At 52.4% G+C, this 20,251-nt stretch overlaps 2 protein-coding genes across 4 annotated transcripts in view; one reads left to right on the top strand and one right to left on the bottom strand.

Moving 5' to 3' along the window:
• The window catches only part of Pnkd (PNKD metallo-beta-lactamase domain containing), a 66,079-nt gene that overhangs the window by 44,541 nt on the left and 1,287 nt on the right, over positions 1 to 20,251 (bottom strand). The window contains exon 3 of one of the 2 annotated variants that reach the window (XM_047547178.1): positions 18,237 to 19,430. The exons of the other annotated variant lie outside the window; for it this stretch is intronic. Within the exon in view, the coding sequence (XP_047403134.1) occupies positions 19,238 to 19,430 (193 nt within the window). The 3' untranslated portion in view covers positions 18,237 to 19,237. Of the gene's footprint in view, positions 1 to 18,236; positions 19,431 to 20,251 lie in introns of those variants that run through there. 2 annotated transcript variants of the gene reach the window in all.
• On the top strand, positions 1,702 to 18,322 carry Tmbim1 (transmembrane BAX inhibitor motif containing 1). Of its 2 annotated transcripts, none has more exons than XM_047547179.1 (12): positions 1,702 to 1,837; positions 10,593 to 10,834; positions 12,071 to 12,171; positions 13,098 to 13,162; positions 13,307 to 13,360; positions 13,840 to 13,890; positions 14,526 to 14,565; positions 14,807 to 14,844; positions 15,032 to 15,119; positions 15,419 to 15,514; positions 16,436 to 16,489; positions 16,900 to 18,322. In XM_047547179.1, exons 2-12 carry the CDS (start codon positions 10,633 to 10,635, stop codon positions 17,044 to 17,046), a joined length of 936 nt encoding a protein of 311 aa, XP_047403135.1. In that variant the 5' UTR covers positions 1,702 to 1,837; positions 10,593 to 10,632; the 3' UTR covers positions 17,047 to 18,322. The 2 variants fall into 2 exon arrangements, with proteins under 2 accessions (XP_047403135.1, XP_047403136.1); XM_047547180.1 differs by lacking the exon at positions 1,702 to 1,837 and adding an exon at positions 7,257 to 7,578.

Here is a 20,251-nt window from a genome sequence, read left to right as displayed (position 1 = left end):
AAAAGTGTATTTAGGGACTGGGGTTGTGGCTCAGTGGTAGAGCACGAACTTAGCATGTGTGAGGCACTGGGTTTGATCCTGAGCACCAGATATTTATAAATGAATAAAATAAAGGTCTATCAACATCTAAAAATATTAAAAAAATAAAAAGAACAATGCATTTATTTGGGTGCGGTGGTGCATGCCTGTAATCCCAGTGATTTGGGAGGCTGGGACAGGACTGCAAGTTTGATGCCAGATTCAGCAATTTAGCAAAACCCTGTCAAAATAAAAAAAGAAAAAGGGCTGGAGATATTAGATCAGGTGTAAAGTACCGCTGGGTTTGATCCCCAATACTGGGGAGGGGTAAGTGCATTTAGTTAAAAGTCCTATCAATGATTCATCACAGCCAGGTTCAGGGGCACACTCTCATAATCCCAGCAACTCAGGTGGCTGAGACGGGAGGATCGTGAGTTCAAAGCCAGCCTCAGCAAAAGCAAAGTGCTAAGCAACTCAGTGAGACCCTGTCTTTAAGTAAAATACAAAATATAGGGCGGGGGATGTGGCTCGGTGGTCGAGTGCCCCTGAGTTCAATCCCAGGTAACAAAAAAAGAAAAAGAAAATCATGATTCATCACAGACTTGTGATACTGTAGAAATGGGAAACAAATGTCCTGTAGTAGGAAAATGGTTTAGTAAATCAGCATAGCTGTGTAAAATGGACTACTTTACAGCATTAAGTTATGCTTTTTAGCACCGCACATCCCTGTAATTCCAGATATTTGGGAGACTGAGGCAGGAAAATGGAGCGTTCTTGGTCAGCCTGGACAACACAGTGAGATACCATCTCAAAAAACAAAATAAAATAACAAAAAAATTTAAACTCAGGGTCTAACTCGTGCTAATATAAGTGCTCTCCCATTGCAAAATTGTGGTTTTCTTTTTTTTCTTTCTTTTTTTTCTTTCTTTTTTTTTTTTGGTGCCATAAATTGCTGAGGCTGGTTTTGAACTTTCGATCCTCCTGCCTCAGCCTCCCAAATTGCTGGGATTAAAGGCGTGGCCACAGTGCCTGGCTAAAATTGTGCTTTTGAAGACTAGTAAGTGATGAGAAAAATGCTCAAGATAAAATGTTAAGTAAAATAAAAAACAGTGAGTCAGGTGGTGGCTCATGTCCGCAGTCCGATAGGGAGACAGAGGTCAGAGGATCCTTTGGCGTCAGACCAGCCTGGTCAACATAGCAAGACCTTTCAAAAAACAAAAGCAAGCGCGGCTTGGTGGCGCAGGCCTGTAATCCCAGCGATTTGGGAGCTATGGCAGGAGGATAACAAGTGTGAGATCAGCCGAGGCAATTCAGGCAGAACCTGTCTCAAAATAATAACAAAAAGTGCTGGGGATGTAGCTCAGTGGTAGGGCTCTTGCCTAGCATGTGCGAGACCCTGGGTTCAATCCCCAGCACTGCAAAACAAACCAACAAAAACAAAAGCAGTAAACGAAACTCTTTCTATATGACCCACTCTGTGGAAAAGCAAGTACAATACATAGAGATGCAGCAAGGAGCGCTCAAGCCTCCTCCTGGGAGTTGGGAGGAGTGAAATGTTAGTTTCTTTCTGTATTTGTGCCTCTTCAAAACTTGACTCAATCAGCGTTACCACCCTTAAATCTGAAGGACCCACCTACGTTCTCAGGGGTGGAGCCGGACACCTGGAGGACCCCAGCGCCCTCTGGCGGCGCCCCGAGGCCCCGCCCCATGGGCCCGCAGGACGGGGCGGGGCGCGCAGCCCCAGCCCAGCACAGCCCAGCCCGGTCCCGGCAGGACTCGCAGCACCAGCACCAGGAACGCACGCCTGGAAACAGCGCAGGCAAGCCGGGGGGCCAGGGCGGCGGAGGTGGGGACCGCGGGCCACTAGGGACTGGGTCAGCACTGCGCTGCGCTGGCCCCGAGCCCCCGAACTTCCTGGGAGTGCGCGACGGGCCGGGCGCTCTGGAGTTAGCTTGGGGCTGGCCTGCTTCGGCCCAGGAGCGGGCGCCAGAATGGGGATCTTTCGCCCTGGCAGCTGGGAGTTTCGCTTTCCCTGTGCACCTTGGGAGGGCATGTGGCACCTGGTCAGCCTTGGGAACCGAGCAGCTGCTGTGTGCGCCGGTGAGCTGACCAGTGTCGGGGAAGTGACCCCCTCTTACATAGCTTGTCCGTGGCAGGGCGGGTCCCCCACGCCAGCCTCAGAGTGGCCCCCTGTGAGTGAGTTGGGGGCTGTCGTGGCCCTCAGCTGGTGGGAAGAGGGAGGGGAACCAGCCCAGGGACTGGCCCCCACCCCAGGTTGGCCCTCCTTAGACTTGCCACAGGTGTTGGCTCGTCACGTAGGTATTTACGTGGTGGGGTCAGGAGAGTTCCCAGCTCAGAGATGGGGTGGAGGCCAGTGGGCAGCCCCAGTCCTTGGCCTGAGGAAGTGGCAGCCCCCATCACCATAATTTGGTCCTCAGCCTGACACCGAGCCGCTGCCCCTGGACTGAGCTCAGGAGGCTACCTGGAAGTACCCACCCTCCTCAGAGCCTTTCTGAGTCAGAGTGAAAACAACACGGGGAAGTGGGCAAGGGAGAGCAGTGGGAAACTGGGAGGGAGGGGGAAGGCGGCGCCTGACCTGTTCCTCACCAGTTCTCCCCTGTGGGGGCTCCATGCCCAGCCACTCCCTGTGGCCTCGGGGTAGTACCCATGGGGGTGGGGTTCCACCCAGGACACGGGATAAGTGGGAAGAGCCAGGAACCAGGGAAGAGCCAGATGCCATGGAAGGTCCATCAGGTGTCCAGTTCTCTCCGGCTCTGAAATATTCATCTCTCTGGTGAGCTTTGGTTTCAAAGCTGGTTCCTTTGGCCTGGTCAGTGGTGGCACAGCCCTGTGCCACCTGAGGCTGCTTGTCTGGGGCAAAGTGGGAGCCATACTTCTGCCTCACCTGGGGACTCTCCCCGTCTTGAGGACCCAGAGTCTCAGTTTACAGCTTACAATGGAGTGACAGGATGACCGTCACTTCATCCTATCAAGTCTTTCCTGTCTTCTTGTGCTATGACCTCAGGGCCTCTCTTGTAAAAATGGGCATGTCAGAGAGGTAATGACGGGTTAGACTGTAAGTATTTAGGAGACCCTCATGTCGTGAGCTGGGGTAATAGCCACCTCCACTCAGCCTCCTCCCTGGGAGTGGGGGAGCTATTCACCTCAGAGCACCTCCAACCCTCAAACTTCCCATCCAGGGCCCTTCATAAAGAGCAGCAGTCCTACCCTAGAAGCTGTAGTGAGGGGACACACATGCCTGTGTGTCTTCAAAGTGCCAAACTGGAAGAACTGGAGGGTAGAAGCTCATAAAAATCTCTGGAAAGAAGATCTGCTAACATAGCTAACCATGATGTGGGCCTTCAGCAAGGATTCTGCTGTGTTGTGGAAGGGCTGACCTTGACAGAATCTGCTAACCTTAAGATTCCGGGATTCTAGATCGAACCCTAGGTCTCATTTTGAAGTAGAAATGATATCCAGGGAGTCTATTGGCCACAGTGGCTGGTATCTAAAAGATTCTTGATAGATGGGTCAGCGAGAAAGATAACGAGTCCTTGCTTGCAAGGCTCTGTTCTTTCCCATCTGTGGAAGTGATGCTAGGGAGGCTAGTTTCCTGGTGTTGTAGGGACTAGAGACCTGCCCTATACTGGGGCAGGAAATCCTCTCATGGAGTTTACAGTAGCAGCTATGTGAATCTGGGGCTTAGGGTTAGGGGGGACCCTCCAGAGGATCCTGGAAGTGAGTTGACTGAGAGTAAGGTTTTTGTGTGACTACTCTAGAGGGCAGGCTGGGTGGAGGCACTAGAGTTTTAACATAGGAGAAGTTAGAACGTGGATTTTTCTGAGTTGGGTTGCTCTGTGAAACACAGGTGCCTGCATCAGCACCCTGCCAGATAGTAGGTGTGCCTGGATCAAAGAATTTCAGCCTCAAGAACGCTTGGAGGAGTATTGGGGTCAACAAAGTTGAACAGGTTTCTTAGAGCAGGACTTCACAGAGGCTTAATATGTCATTGCGCTTTGTGAATTTCCAAGAAGGGGATATGGACTGTTTATTTCTGTTCTCATCCACGGATGTCTTCTGGGAATTGCCTGGTTCAGTAAGTCTCTCTCTCTGCTTTCTGGTTCCAGTAAACTAGTCTCTGCTCTTATCCCACAATTAGGCTGACTGGGGATACAGGAGGCCAGAGAGGTCATTTGTCAGCATTCCCAGAGCTGGCTAAGGAACCCAGGCCTCTTGATTCCTGACATGCTGTTTCTTTCATACAGTGTTAGACTGTCTCTGCAAGTTTTAGAGTGAGAACCCAGGAGGGGCTGGCTAGAGGATCCAGAGGGAATTATGGGAGTACTTTGGGAGGAGAGGCAGTTACGGCCACCTCCATACTAACACATGCCACGTGCCTCTGCCTCTCCAGATGTCCACTAGACCAGTGGCACTTTAGTGGTCCCTCCCAGTGTAGATTTCTTAGGGTGCATGTCAGTCTGCCTTGAAGGCTTCTGTTCTGTTAGGCTATTTATTCAGAATCAGAAACTGGCAGAGTTGGAGTGGACTTTGATCTCTTGGTCCAGGATACTTGTCTTACAAATGTAAAAGCTGATTCTGGAGCTATGGAGTGACCTCTATGACTCATGCAATGGAGTCAGTATCAAAGCCAGGACAGGCATTAGGTCCCTACCTTCTATTGCAGGGCTCACCCCTCAGATGACATTTCACTGGGAAAAGGAACAGATAACAATGCACTTGCATAGCTCCTTCCTGCCATTTTCAGTCTTTACCGTCATACCACAGGTGCTAGGCGGCTCCCCAGGTGACTGTTGGGGGTGCCTTAGTGGCTTCTGCTCCAGCCAGGTGTATAAAAAGTAAAAGGTGTGAACTTTAGAATCAGACGCCAGCTCCAGGTTCAGACCCATCTCTGCTGTTTGCTTCTGTGGGACCTTAGATGTGTTTTCTCTGAATTTGTTTTATGGCAGAGTGAGATTGTAGGACTTCTGTGAGCATTAGGGTAACCTCAGTTGCTTAGTACTGACTGTTTTTGCTAGTCTAAGCTACTCTTAGTGGTTCTCTTCTGTGCCTGCCCACCTGTGGTTCTCCATCATGGGTTGCTAATTATCTGTCTCATTCCTCTGCCTGTCTCCCCTTTCAGTTGAAAGACAGGAGAGTTGAAACACAGGAAGTAGGTAGGGGTTATGCTCTGGAAGTCACATCATATTTGTCAATGGCTTCCTTTCCTCATCCACACTCTCAGACCATCCTGACCACTGATGTGGCTGCGATCTCTGGGATTAATGTCCTGATGACACAATGCTGCCCCGAAACATGGGTGATGGGGAAGCTGCCAGTCTTGCGTCCTCCCATGCTCCCCTGGGGGCAGCCTCTCTTCCCTTGGAGAAAGGCTACCCTGGCTAGCGATGGGGACTGGGAGGGGTGGCTTGGAGCTGGAGAGGGGAGCAATAGGTTGGCAGTCTAAGCTGGAGCCCAAGAGTGAACCGGGGAAGTGGGCGGCTTGTTCTGGCTCCTCCTCAGGGCTGTGTTTGCTTGTGTCTGTCTTTCTGAGTTCTCAGATAGTAGGTGGGGCTGGGAGGGGAAGTTACAAACCCGTGACCAAGAGGGCCTGTCCTGGGCTGGAGTAGGAACTTGCTGGAGCAGGAACTTTCTTTCTTTCTTTTTTTTTTTTTTGCGGTGCTGGGAATTGAACCCAGGGTCTTATGCTTTCGAGGCAAGCTCTCTACCAACTGAGCTATATCCCTAGGCCCCTGGAGCAGGAACTTTCTTGGCTCTGAGGTTTCTTCATCTGTTAAGTGGCCAGATGATTTCTCAAGTTGATTCCAATTCAATACCAGCAGAACCCATTCTAAAGTCTGACATTTCAATTTTTAGGCCTCTCTACTTCATCTTTTAGCCCCGAAGCCAGATAAGTTGAAGAGTATGAGGTTGATTCTGGGCCCCCTTCATCCAAAATCAGGTCTGGTCACTTGCCCAGACTCTCCTGGGTGTGTCTTTTACTCCTCTGTCCTGGTGGCTGTGCTAGGGTGGTGGGGCAGAGCTCTCCCCTGGGGGAGTGGGAAAGGAAAGCAAGGGAAGGAGCCAGACAGGGTGACTGTGCCACAGCGCCTGCCGGGTGGGGCTTCCTGAGATGTGCACTCTGAGCTATTCTTTCCATTCTGCTCAGCTCTGGGCATCGTTCCTGGCAGGGAGTAGGGCAGGCTGCCTGGACCAGTCAGCTGCTCCTTTCTGCCCCTCCCTCCAGCACACACCCTCTTGGTGTAACTCCAGTAGCTGGACCTCCTCTCTGCAGATTCCAGAGACTTAACCCCTCGTGTGCCCCAGGAGAGCTGGTGCCTGACCTTAGCAGGTGGGGGCATGGACACGGCCTCAGTGGGTGACGATTCCCCTCCTCTGCATGGGAAAACCTTGGCCACCATCAAGTGTGCTGTTTAGGCAGACAGCCCACTCACTTCTGTTGCCACCATTACTGGGTAGAGAGGCTCTGGACCCCAACAGAGAGGGGCAAACGAGGTGGAACTTCCAGGATCAGATAGTCTAAAGGCCTTGGTCACAAGCATGAGGTCGAGAATGTTCTGATGGTTCAAGATGCCTGCAGACACAATAGTAGGCAAACAACTCCCCATGGCCAACATGACATCTGTAGAAATGAATGCCTTCTGCATTTGAGGAAAATGCAGCTTCTGGTGGGAACTCCACAACCCCTTTTAGCCTGTGGAGATGGTGGGGCTTCCATCAGCTCTTGGCAGAACCTGGAAGGCCTGGCTTGGAGGCTTTGGGCCTCATCTTCCCTCTGTCTCTCTCCATCTCCCCTTTCCTTCCTCTACTCTCCATTCTCCAGCCACCACCCTGGTCTGGCTAGGAAGGTAGTGGACTCCCTCTCCTTTCCCCTCTTCCCTGGACAGATGTCAGCCTAAACCTCGGCCCCAGTGTAGGCCTTGATGGTAGGAGGTGGCAGGGCCCTCATGTAGGCTGGGCAGGTGCTGGGGCAGGCACAGAAGCTAGAAGCTGCTGAGGCCCTGGGCCCCAGAGGCCCCTGCCTGTCTGACAGTGTTCTCCTTGGCATGGCTCAGAGGCGAGGGTGATAAAGGCTGGCAACCCTCTGGCTGGCACTAACAGGAAAGGTTTCCTCTCCTGTGCCCAGAGCTCTATACCAGATAGGTAGGATTAGGTCCTGGCCACATGACCAGCTCTGTGACAAGGACAGATTACTGCTTCCTGCACAGTAGCTATCTGACTGGAACAGTGAGGGGCAGGCTTGCCTTAAGTGAGTGCATGTCTTCTCAGCTCTGACCTCTTGAGTCTCAATCTCTGGAGCAGCCTCTCTCTTGAGCTGCTGGTAGGGTTGGAGCCCATTGTAGAGGACTGACTGGTTGGGCCTCCACTTCCTGTGTAAGCCTTCTCGGTCACAAGAGGGTCTTAGACTGGAGGCCATGGCCGAAGGGGTGAGAAGTTTGGATAGACAAGCTATGTAAATGAGGAACTCAAGCACAGAGACTCAGAACGTGGCTCTGGACCAGTCTCCAGTCCCAAGTCTTGACTTCATCTCACCCTGGCAAGGTAACCTTGGCTTAGTGACTTCATTATTCTTAAGTTTTGGTGTTTTCACTTATAAATGGGGATAATAACAACAGTATTTGACTTGCTGGGCTACTGAAAAGACTTAATGAAATAACTGAAAACAGCCAATATTTATCCATGTTTTTCAGGGGCCAGGCATCATCCTGAGTGCTCTGTGTTTTCTATTTTTTTTTTTTTTTTTTGTGGTGCTGGAGATTGAACCCAGGGCCTCATGTATGCTAGGCAAGCACTCTACCACTGAGCTACATGCTGGACCTTTTTATTTTATTTTGAGACAGTTATCTTGCTGAATTGCCTAGGCTGAACTTGAACTTGTAATCCTCCTACCTCAGCCTCCCAGGTAGCTGGGATTATAAGGTGTGCCACTGTGCCTCCTGTGTGCATTCTCTTTTCATTTCTACAACTCTCTGGGGGTGAGGGAGACTCTTGTAAGTGTTAAACCCATCTTCTAGGTGAAGACACCGAGGCATGGGGAGGTAAAGTGCTCATAGTAGTCTCTGCTGCAGATGGGCTGGTGACTGAGGCCCAAGAGAAGTAGACTGGGACCTACTGTCCTCTCAGCACGCAGGTCTACTTGTGAATTCTTCTTAAATTGAAGCATGACACGGCAGGGTAAGGAGGTGGAGGGCTCTGTGAGTCAGCAGCCTACTGAGCTGGACCAGACCCTGGCGGTCCATCTGAGGCTGACCCTCCCCTCTGTGAGTCATGCTTCACCCATGGCTGCTGCAACCCCTTGGTCTGGAAAGAGGGAGGGGCAGCTGTCTGCTGGTCACAGGGCAGGCCTTACATAGCTCAGCTCCCAGGATCACAGTCTGCTGTTAGAGCTGGCTGAAAGCTCAAAGACCATCTGGTCTTTCTCACCTCAGTTCATAGAAGTGCACCCTGAGGAGATGAAGGCCAGGAAATGGTGGCATTGTGTCTGGTGCACAGCAGCCTTCTGATGACAAGTGCCTCTGAGCCTGTTCAGCCAGCTATGTGTACTACCACCCCAGTGGTGGATGTCAGATAAGATGATGCCATGATGTGGACGTGCCTATTCCAAAGGTGACCTGCCCTCCACCCCTTCCTCCAAACAGGACACTAGATTTTTATCTTTTGGTGCTGGGGATTGAACCCAGGGGCGCTCTACTGCTGAGCCCCAGCCCTTTTTATTTTTTGAGACAGGGTCTTGCTAAGTCACTGAGGCTGGTCTTGAACTTACAGGAGGTCCACATAACTACTGAAGGCCGTCCCCCTTCCCTCACAGCCAGTTCCTAGTGCTGTCCCGCCCTCCAGCACTCTCCCCTGTGCCTTCTAGTGCCCGTCGCTGCAGGCTGCTCTGCTGCTGCCCTGCCATGCCCCTCAGGCCACACCGTCGGGAAGGCCATTCTTCTTTCTGGTCTGAGGCTTTCTTGCTCTGCTTCTGTCCCTTTTACTCTGGGAGATGGAGAAAAGGTTTTCTCAAAATAACCCATTCAGAGACCTGCCCTTCTGTCCCATCCCTGCCACTTTCCCCTCTCTGAATGATCCTAGTTGTTCTAAGAAAGAAGACACAGTCCTTTATCTGATCCTTGAACTGCATAGGGTGTCCTACAAAGAGAAGCCAGGGCTCTCCTGCCTCCTGCAGAGGCTCTGAAGGTGGCTGCTGACCTGGATCTCCATGTCCCTGTGGGGTCCTCTAGGTCTGCCCTGGGCAGTGCTCTAGGAAAGGGATGGCCCTATCAAGAGGCCCAGAATCTGTCAGGGCTTCTTCCCACAAGGGACACAGGGACCTCCTCTTTAGCTCTTCCCCCATCTCTGCCACCTCAGAGGGGAACACAGGCCTGAGGGACATTTTTTAGGCAGAGGAGGCATAAAGAGCACCACATAACAGAAAGGACATGAGCCCCAGATCCTGAAGGGATCCTTTCAGACTTTACTACTGACCTGCTAGTTCTATGGTCCTGGGGATCATTTACTGCTCTGTGCCTCAATTCTCTCATCTGAAAGGACCCCTAGGCTGTGCAACCCAGAGGTCCCCTCAACCTGTGCTTCCGGGGTCCTGGCTGTGGGGCTAACCCTGCCACTTAAAATGCTCCCTCCATCTTGCAGCTCCCTCAAATGAGGACAGGGAGTTCCCAGCTGGCCCTCCTCCCTGCTAGCCCCTGCCCCTGGAGGAGAGAGAAGAAACTGCCAAGACCCCAGAGACGCTGGGCTACAAACCCGGCTCCCTTCGGAGAGGCCTTCAGGCCCTGTGCTCACTGTTCACTCCCCTGCTTGCCACTGAAGAGAGCAGGCATGCACAGGCTGCCACATGCCCACCTGATGCACCACAGCTGTTATTTAAGGAACCTGAAAGTCCTGTCTCAGGCCTACCCTTCTGTGGGGCCTCCTACCCAGATTGCTGGCCCAGACCTCTTAGGCTCCCTTGACCTGGCCACCAGTCCACCAGCCTCTTCCCCTGAGACTGGGCAGCCCTGTCACTGGACTGGACTGTCCCCTCCTCCTCTCTGCTCTCCACTCTGAGCTTGGCTGGGCCCCAGCTCCGACTCTCAGGCTCGTGCTCCAGCCAGCTGTTTGGGGGCAGGGCTTCTACTCCAGAGGGTCTCAGCTGGCCCTGTGACTCATGGGAGGCTCTACCAGAGCCATCCAGCCTCTTTCCTGGTTCTGCTGTCAAGCCACCAACTCTGGAAGGCTTTCTTAAATGAGGACAGGGAGTTCCCAGGCTGCCCAGTTCCTTGTGAGTCACACCCGATGCTCAGCATCAACTCCAGGTACCTAACTAACCCCTCCTCCTGCTTTCTTCTGGCCAGAAATTGCACAGGGAGGGATAGCCCTGGACAAAAAGCTGCTTGAGGGCAGGAGGGCCAGGGTTTGTGCTGATGGGAAGTGGCCTGTGGGCAGCAAGTGACGTGTGACCCAGAGAGAAATTAGGAGGCTGTCTTCTCCAGGGAGACAGACAGCCTGGAGGGGACCAGGAAGTGAAGCGAGCTGGACCAGGCACTCAGGACTGCTTTGCTTACCTTTCACTGCAGGTCCCAGCAGCTGGGGATTCCCCTCAGCTCTTGAGCGGCCATGTCCAACCCTACTGCTCCACCTCCGTATGAGGACCGCAACCCCCTGTACCCTGGCCCTCCACCCACTGGGGGCTATGGGCAGCCATCTGTCCTGCCAGGAGGGTACCCTGCCTACCCTGCCTACCCACAACCTGGTTATGGCCATCCTGCTGGCTACCCACAGCCTATGCCCCCAATCCACCCGATGCCCATGAACTACGGTGAGTCCTTGAAGGGGGTGTGGAGGGTGGATGGGAGGAGGCAGCCCTAGGGTGAATGAGGCCCCTCCTTTCACTCCCTTCTCTTCAACTTCCCTTTTAACTCCTTTCCCTCTCATCTGTTCAGATCTCTCCTTATATTTTGTTTTACTTCCTTCCTTTCCCCCCTCAGTTCCTGTCTCCTCCAGCCATGTGGTAGCCCCTTTATTCAGCTAGGAGGTTCAGTCCACAGACATACACCAGAATTACGCACCAGAGAAGGTGGTTGGGTGAAGTGATGGCTTCTAGGTGGTTACCCAAGGAACCTCCCACCCAGGTGCCATGTCTATCCTAGGAGCTACCTCTGTAACCCCAAACACTTTGCTTTTTTAAAAAAATATCCTTGGGGATGACAAATACTCATCCTTTAGGTAAACATCCAAAAGTAGAACCAACTTTGGTAAACATCATGGCAGGTCAGAAACAGGTGAGGTTGGAATGCACTGAGCTTTTCCTGGGTGACCTTTTAATTTTGTGATGCTGGGGATGGAACCCAGGGCTTCATACATGCTAAGCATGTGCTTTACCTCTGAGCTGTGCACAGTCCTTTCTGGGTGGACTTTGACAGCAGTTCCCAAAGAGGCATTCATGCAATGTTCGGAAGCCATGCAGCAGCTCTGGAGTCCTGGAGCAAGTGTAGGGCCAGCTCTCACCCGGACATGTGTGTTCTGGTGTGGACTGGAACACGTCACTCACATGTGACCATCATACATGCCCTCAACAGATCTGCTCTCAGTGAGGCTTGCACTACATCCTGGCCCTTGCTCTCTGTTCTCCACCCCACCCCCACCCCCCGAGTGTGTGCACGTACACACACACACACACACACACACACACACACACAGACACACAGGTCTCACCTCCTTTCCTCTGGAGGCAGCTGCTCTGCCAGCCAGCCTCGATTCCTGCCTGGCTTCCTCCCTAGATCCTGACCCACCACCTGGCCTCTGATGGCATGGGCTGGGCGCACAGAGCCCTAAGAGATGCATGTGGATGGAGTGGCTTTCACCTAAGCCCCCTCATGCCACGCTGGCTCAGGTCACTCTGAGGGCATCCAGAGGACCCTGGCTTGGGAGAGGAGTTCCTGCATTGTAACACATTTGGCTGGAGATACCTGAGCCTTTGAGACAATGTTGAGAGACTTTGGGATGAAGGCTACATTCCTGGGTCTCCAGTTGGTCCTATGTGATCTGTCCCTAGGCCCTGGCCAGGGCTATGATGGAGAGGAGAGAGCAGTGAGTGACAGCTTTGGGCCTGGAGAGTGGGATGACAGAAAAGTCCGACACACATTCATCCGAAAGGTGAGATGGGCTGGGAGGTGGGTGGCCAGGGCCCTCAGGCTGTGGGAATTGGGCAGGGAATTCTCATAGAAATTTGCTGGCTGCCTGCCCTCTTTTTTTGTGGGGCAGGGGTGAGCACCAGGAATTGAACTCAGGGGCACTAGACCATTCCCAGTTCTTTTTTGTATTTTATTTAGAGACAGGGTCTCACTGAGTTGCTTAGCACCTCTCTGTTGCTGAGGCTGGCTTTGAACTTGCCATCCTCCTGCCTCAGCCTCCTAAGCCGTTGGGATTACAGGGTGCGCCACGGTGCAGGCTCTGGCTGCCTGCCCTCACTGCACTCTCCCCAGCTCCTCTAGCCCCAGCAGCCTCCTTCTGCTCCTTTCCCCTGACTTGTTGGGGAGGACAGTCAGTCTGGGAAACCTCCCACTTCTTCCCCAGACCTCGCTTTCCCATTTCCCTAAACAACTGGGGAGCTGAAAGGATCACCCTTGCTCCTGATCCACTCTCCCATCTCACATCTGTACAGCACCTGGCTCAGGCAGACAGATGGGTGATGTGCCACACTAAACTGCTGCAAGTGTGGAACTACAGCTGGTGGTGCAGGGCAGCCAGGCAGGGCACAGCAGTAGTAAACTGAGGCTGGGTGCTGGACAGAAGGGGAGATGCCAAGGAGCAGTTGGAGGGAACAGTAGTACAGACAGCATGTGGACCATGCTCCTTGTTGGGGTCACCTCTAGGCCAGGCTGCAGCCAAAGGCTTGTTGAAGGCTTGAAGTAAGAGTAGAGCCTTCAAGTGGGAGGAAGAAGCCCCCTTCTACCACTGACAAGACAGGAAGGGGCAGGGGCCCTGTGCTCCTTTGGGCTTCTTGGTCTTGTGGTTCTGATTCCTGGGACGAGGCCAGTGGGTAGGATGATCACCTGTGTCCCTGGTCAACTGTGTTCCAGGTTTACACCATCATCTCTGTCCAGCTACTCATTACGGTGGCCATCATTGCTATCTTCACTTTCGTGTGAGTGTCTGGGCCTTGCTGGCCCATTTGTCCCAGCCCTGGGGAGTTCTGGGTCACCTGCTGGGCTGTCTGTCTTGCGGGGGCTTGGCAGGGAGGCCACCAAGTGCTAGAATGACTCCTCTCCCATCTTCCCCTACTCCACAGGGAACCGGTCAGCCAGTTCGTGAGGAGGAATGTGGCTGTGTACTACGTGTCTTAGTGAGTGCGCGGGGCTCTGCTCGAGGCAAGGGGAGGAGGAGGAGGCTGGCAGTGTGTTTCCAGCTGAGCAGCTTTGTTCAGGGCTTGGATCAAAATGCTTTTTGAGAGGGGTCTTCCCAGTGGCCAGGGCCTATCTTCCATTCCGGGGTGTGTACCCAGATGAGGAGTCACAGAATCACATTACATGTGGTGGGGAGGGGACAGTGGACAACGCTGATAGCAGCGTACCGTCTGCATGGAACTGCCCGGGTCCTCATTGCCAGTCTCTGTGGCCCAAACCCCTGTGTTACACAGCTCAGTGTTCCTGGCTTGGTAGTCTTGCCCTAACTTTTTCCTGAGTAGCTTGTCCTTAGCATTCCAAGCAGCTCTCTCTAGGCCTCCAGCCCCTGGGCTGGGGGAGTGCTGCCAGGCTGGGCAGGGAGATGGCCAAGGGTAGCTTTGGGCCCAACCCACAGACTGTATCCCATCTTTATCCCCAGTGCGGTCTTCATCGTCACCTACCTGACCCTTGCCTGCTGCCAAGGACCCAGGTGAGTTCCAGAGCATTAGACAATGAGGAGAGAAGTGGTGGGTCAGGGGCCACGTATTTTGGGGAGTGAGTCCTTATACTGATCAAATGGAGACTTACAAGAATTACTGGTGGTGGTGGTGATGGTGATGATGATGATGTTGGTGGCTACTGTTCAGATGTTTACAAAGTACTGTGCAGGATCTATTTAGCTATCATTTCTATAGCAACCCTGAAAGATATGTAGCATTTTAACCATTTAACAAACAGGAAAGGAAAAAGAAAAAAAGGCAGGTTGTGGGTGAGGGAAGAAAAATGAGGGGCGAGGGGAAAACCAAACCCAAAACTAAATAGGAAGAACTCAAGGCTCAGAAAGGCTGGACAACGTTCTCAGTCACACAGGTAGTCAGGTAAGAGTGGCAAACAATTTCAGGTCTTTCTGGCTCCATCACATAGGCCCATCTCACGTTTCCATGCTGTCCTCATATAACCCCCTAAGCAGGTACCAAAGTCATGCCAGCCTTCCCTTCCCAAGAGCAGGGCTTATCCCTGCAGGCACCGGAGCCAGGCACAAAGCCAGGCACTCCCTTGTGCGGAAGGAACCTCTAGGACCTGACTTCCTTAAGTCGCGTAACCAGGCCTTTTCTTTCCCCGAAGGCGCCGGTTCCCATGGAACATCATCCTGCTGACTCTCTTTGTAAGTCTAGAAGGGTAGGGGAGTGCTGTCCCAGGGAAGGATGGGGACAGCACTGGGGAAGGATGTCCTTGGTCTCCTCTGTGGCTGCATCTTTCCAGCTCAGTCACCTCTATGCCCAGCTCTGGAAGGCTACTATGGTCATTCTCCAGTGCCTTTGCACATGCTGGGCAAGCGCTCTACCACTGAACCCTCGTCCCAGTCCTTGCTGTTCTTAAGTGTCTCCCTTGTTTCTCTCCTTCAGACTTTTGCCATGGGCTTTATGACGGGCACCATTTCCAGGTACATTCAAGGGTAATCCACCAACCTTGTGTGAAGTGTGTATTATGGGGGAGCGGGTGTTCTTGGGTTGGTAGTCATCTGCGGGGGTGGGTTCTTGGTGGAATCTTCTGCAAGCAGTGAGTTGTACATGGCTTATGTTTGTACATGGCTTATGCCTCTGGCCTCTTTTAACTCCTACCCCCTGCAGTATGTATCAGACCAAAGCTGTCATCATTGCAATGATCATCACTGCTGTGGTGTCCATTTCCGTCACCATCTTCTGCTTCCAGACCAAGGTGAGGGCATGGAGGGTCCTTTCCTGGCCACCAACCTCTTTTTTATGAAACCTGGCCCTTTGGGTTTGGCATCTGAATGGCCTGGGAGGGCCCGGGTCCTTATAGACCAGGGATTTCCCTTACAGACCTAATTTCCTCCCCCATATCTACACCCTACAAAGCTGCCTCCTAGGTCATGGTCACTCCCATGGCCCCAGGAGGCAGAACTGGGACTCCCAGGCAGGTTGGCAGGGCCAGTCTGGCTGGGCTGCTAGTGATGGCAGTTGTCTGACAGGTGCCTCCTTCCCCCTTCCTGGCAGGTGGACTTCACCTCATGCACAGGTCTCTTCTGTGTCCTGGGAATTGTGCTGATGGTGACTGGGATTGTCACTAGCATTGTGCTGTACTTCAAATATGTGAGTCTCCCATAAGGGCTGAGGCCACTGAACCCAGTCCTCACTGCAGATTCCCTGTGCAGCAGGGTGTAGTAGGGTCCCTCCTCTGGGAAGGCTGACCTCAGAACCTTTCCAGTTGCTAGCAAAGGTATCCACATGGAAGCATCATCCTTTTGGGTTAGGGAATAATCAGTCCTTTTGGAAAGAGCCACGGCACTGGGAGCCCTGGACAGAGCAACTGAGTTCCTACAGGAAGTAGTGAATTACAGCTGACAATTGAGATCAGGAGGCAGACTGGGAGGGAACCCAGAGGACCAAGAAGATGGACCTGGGTAGAAAGGACTTTGGAGATCACTGGAGCTGAGTCCTGTGATTCTAGTCAGGAGAACATGAGGTCCTCAGGCTGATGCCCACCTCACTGTGGACCGGCACCTATCAGAGTGTGAAGCAGGGCTGTCTTGTGGGGGCACCCAATTCTGATCCTCATCAGGGTGGATGCAGGGGTTTCCCTCCTAGATCTTCTTCAGTCTGACCATCCCAGGATGGGCTGTGTGGTCTGTGATACTGACCGTGACTGGAGGCAAGACGATGGGGCTCTTAACTAGTGTGTGCTGGGTCTGTCCTCCAAAGCTATCACTCAGTCCCTGCATTTTTTTCTCAGTACAGTGGACACCTCTGGACCTTGATTAGCTCTGCAGACTGGTTTGGCTAAAAGATGCTTTGGGTGGTTTTATATGGTCATTTTAGGATAGCCTCTGCCAAGTACATCACCGTTTTAAATTTGTTCCAGGACCTAGAAAGTCCTGATCCAGGATCCTGAAGAGCTAGCTTCCTAGCTCCACCCACGCCACTGCCTGAATCCCGAGGTTAGCTGAGTCTTGAAGGCCTGCCTCCTGTGCTTTGCTCAGGTTTCTAATGCCATCCCATCTCCTTCTTTCCCAGATCTACTGGCTCCATATGCTCTATGCTGCTCTGGGGGCCATTTGTTTCACCCTGGTAAGTTCCTGCTGTGCTCTAGAAAGATGAGCTGAGGGGATGGAGGAGAGGAGCTGAGAGGATGGCGAGTGAATTTAGGGGGCTTGGAACGGAGCCATATGCGGTCTTTCCTTACTGTCAAGAGGTTCCAGAAATTTCCAGGGCATTCCTGCTGTCTCTTGTTTACACTGTCTGCTATTAGAATGCTTGGCAGGCCAAGTTAGAGATGACAGTGTCTGTCTCCTTTTCTAAATAGTGAACTGCTGGAGGCAGAGCCCATGTGTTACCCTGTTCATTAATGAGTCCTCTAAGCATGCTTGTTGCATGGTACATAGGCTCCCAGGACAACTCCACTGACCAGAAAGGAGGTCTGGACACTGGGCCTCTGGGTACTCACTGGGTGCTCACTTCTGGCTTCCCTGTCCCTGCAGTTCCTGGCTTACGACACACAGCTAGTCCTGGGGAACCGGAAGCATACCATCAGCCCAGAGGACTACATCACGGGTGCCCTGCAGATCTACACTGATATCATCTACATCTTCACCTTCGTGCTGCAGTTGGTGGGGGATCGCAACTGAGGAGCACTGTTTCACCCACCCTGGGCTCTCCTTTCCCTGCGGGCTTGGGCCCTGTGACTGGGGTCTGGGCCTCAGACCCTTTTTTCTTCCCCTCAAGTAATATGCCCAGTTTCCTCTCTGTCCTGGAGATGGGCAGCCTCTCTGGCTGTGGAGGTGTGGGAACCTGCATTGGGCAGCAGATGCTGGAACAGTTGGGACCTCTTGGTGGGCTTGGTGGGAGCTAGGCTGAGGATGTGTCTTCTCCGCTCTCCCCACAACATGGCACCAAACTCTTAGCGGGTGTGGGTGGGGTGGATGGAAAAGAGCCCATTCTATAGCTGAAAAGAAATGTGGACATAGAAGAGGCTTCAAGGTGAAGGGGTTCCTCTCCCACTGTCAGGGCTTCTAGCCTAGGAACCTGGAGTCTGTTTCCCCTCCTAAATCCAGTAAAGCCAGACAGTATTGTCCCCACCTCTTGGACTCATAGGCCACTATTCTAGTCTCCTTAGGCTTGGCATCTTTTAGCTCAGAAAGGTAGGAAGAGATCTGGGCCTAGGGGCCTCCCCACTCTAACCCCATCTTGTTTTAGTAACATGTATATATTGTTTATCTAGGTTAGGGCTGCGGGAGGACGAAGAGATGAGCAAAGTAAAGTACAGGGGCCAACACAGAGCACACCTCCCCTGAGCTTCCTCCAGGCTTGGATGGTGGTAGAGAGCAGGACATTTGGAGCCTCTGGTCCCCATTCTCCAAAGACGCCTGGGACCTCCCTAGGTGCTTCTGAGATCTATCATCAGAGGATCCTTTTACTTTCTCTGCTCAGGCTCTCACAAAATGAGCACAAAATGAGGACCAGGGTCAGGAAATGGGGTAGTCTGATCATGAGTGTGGCATGGAAGTAGCCAGGAAGGAGGTGGGTGGAGGCCTGGAAAATGCCGCAGGGCCTCCCAACTCAATTTGAGACCCACCTTGGTGCCCAAGACGACTTCTGTGTCCTTCCCTTCTGTTAACCCAGGGAGGTCCCTGAGAGGAAGGCAACTTCCTCCTCAGCCTGTTCTGAACTCCCAGTGGGGGGCTTTTTGACTTGAGACCATCACTCTAGACAGCCTCTGCTTTCTTTGTAATACAAGTGCCTCAAGCTGTAATAGGGGAGGGGAGGTCAGTCTATCGGGTAGGGGCGGAAACCACATCAGCCCAAGGATATAATTAGGACTTCTTTATTGAGTACTTGATCCTAAATATATCACACAAAGGAACACAACTAAAAATGTAATAAAGTTTTGTTTAGAAGTTAAAACCTTGTGTGGCTCTGGTTTTCTTCATTGGAAGGTGTTGGCTCAGGGAGTGTCTGGCTCTGCCCAAAGCATCCATTCACGTCCTACCCCTGCATCCTGGCTGGGTCTCCATCTTTCCTAAGGTAGTAAGTATTTTTTATTGCTGCACTTCCTAGAGAGGGATGTGAGAGGCTGGTGAAGGCTCAACAGTTGGCTGGGGGAAAGGGGAACTCAAACCTGCAATACTGGATTCAGAAGGGATCTCTTAGAGCCATAATGCTTGACCTCTTTTGTCATGGGTCCTTTACAAAAGCTCATGAGAGCAATTAATCTCTTCTCCACAAAACTGTATGCATATATAAAATTTTGCACATAAGGGAGGAAATGGACCACAGGTTCAGAACCTCTGTCTTAAAAATCACTAGTCCAATCTCTTAAAAATGAGGAAACTGAGTCCCAGAGAGGCCGAGTCATTAGGACTGGCTCAGGGTAGTGCTTCTTTGCCTCCACACCCCTAATGCGTCTTTGATTCTCTTTGTTAATTTGTTTCAAGGCTGAGTGGGACCCCACCCTCCTGGCCAGCAGCTCTGAGGGATTCATCCCCAGGGCCTGAGCCTAGGCTTGTTGCACTTAAGCCTCTGTGGCTGCCCCGCCACCCAGCCAGGAACAAGCTCTTCTGTGAGAGGGAGCATACATGAGTAACCAGCCCCACCCTCTGCCCCTCCACTCCCAAGGGACTCAAACCCAAGCCTACTTCCTTTCCACTCACTCAATAAATTTATTTGCCTTTGGCTGGCTCCTCTGTGTTGAAGGGGCCAGGACTGGCAGCAGCCTGGCTTCATGCGCCCTCTGGTGGACCTCACAGGCAAGGACCAGAATCAGCCAAGCCTGAGGGCTTCACAGTCCAAATACAGTCTAGAGGGTTGCTGCAGTGCTCCTCAGGCCTGCATCCCAGAACGAACGTCAGGGGATGGGGCATGTTGGGAGGAGGCCCTGAACCTCTGGCTCTCATACTCGCCCGTGTTGGACGCCCGCATGTTCTGCCGAGCCTTCATCTGCTTCAAACGGTCCTTGTCCACTTCCCGCTTGGTGAGGATGAAGAGTAGGATACCACAGGGGAAGCCGATGGCCCTAAGGGTAGGGAGACGTGCACGGGGTTTGGGCAGGGGCCAAGCCTGAGCCAGAGCTGGGGGGCATGGAATTGCACGAATGCTGCAATACCTCTTGTCCTCTGTGCTGGTTACTAGGGGGACCCACACAAATCAGATCCTGTTGCTGCCCTGCTTAAGACCCTATAACAGCTCTCCATCACTTCCTGGTTAAGTTCAAACTCCTAGGCAGGGCAGAAAAGGCCCAGTGTGGTCAGGTCTCTGCCTAGCTCTTCACTCCTTTCCCATGGCCCAATACACTCATAGGCATGAACCCTGCACTCCAGGTTCAGTGTCTGCGTGATTCTCTAGGCAGACCAGCCTCTTTCTCTCTGAGTCCTAGCAAGTTTCTCTCTACCCAAACTGCTCCACAACTCCTCCCAGACTCCTCTCTCTCTGGGACTGGGGACTGAACTCAGGGCTTTGTGCATGCTAAATGGGTAATCTATTACTGAGCCTCCAGCCACTCCCTTTCTTAATCTGAGTAACTGCGACTAGGGGGAGCCTTGGGATGGGGGAAAGAGCATGGAGTCACAAGACCTGGTGAGAATTCCAGCTCTGAGCCTTGGTTCCTTCCTCTGTGAAATGGGGATGTAATATTTATCCCAGAAAAACTAAAACATTACATGGTAAAGTACTGTCAGACCTCAAGAGGTAAAAAAAGTGTTAATTTTCCCTAGTTTTTCTTTCATATTGATTGCTAATATGTCCTAAGATGAGAAACGGAGTCAAATAACATACAGAACAACTTAAGTTATTATACAAATAATATAATGTCACATGATCTCAACTAATTACTAGGAC

Source organism: Sciurus carolinensis, chromosome 3 (genome assembly GCF_902686445.1).
Source record: "Sciurus carolinensis chromosome 3, mSciCar1.2, whole genome shotgun sequence".
Classification (NCBI taxonomy): domain Eukaryota; kingdom Metazoa; phylum Chordata; class Mammalia; order Rodentia; family Sciuridae; genus Sciurus; species Sciurus carolinensis.
This window is presented reverse-complemented; position numbering and strand designations above follow the sequence as displayed.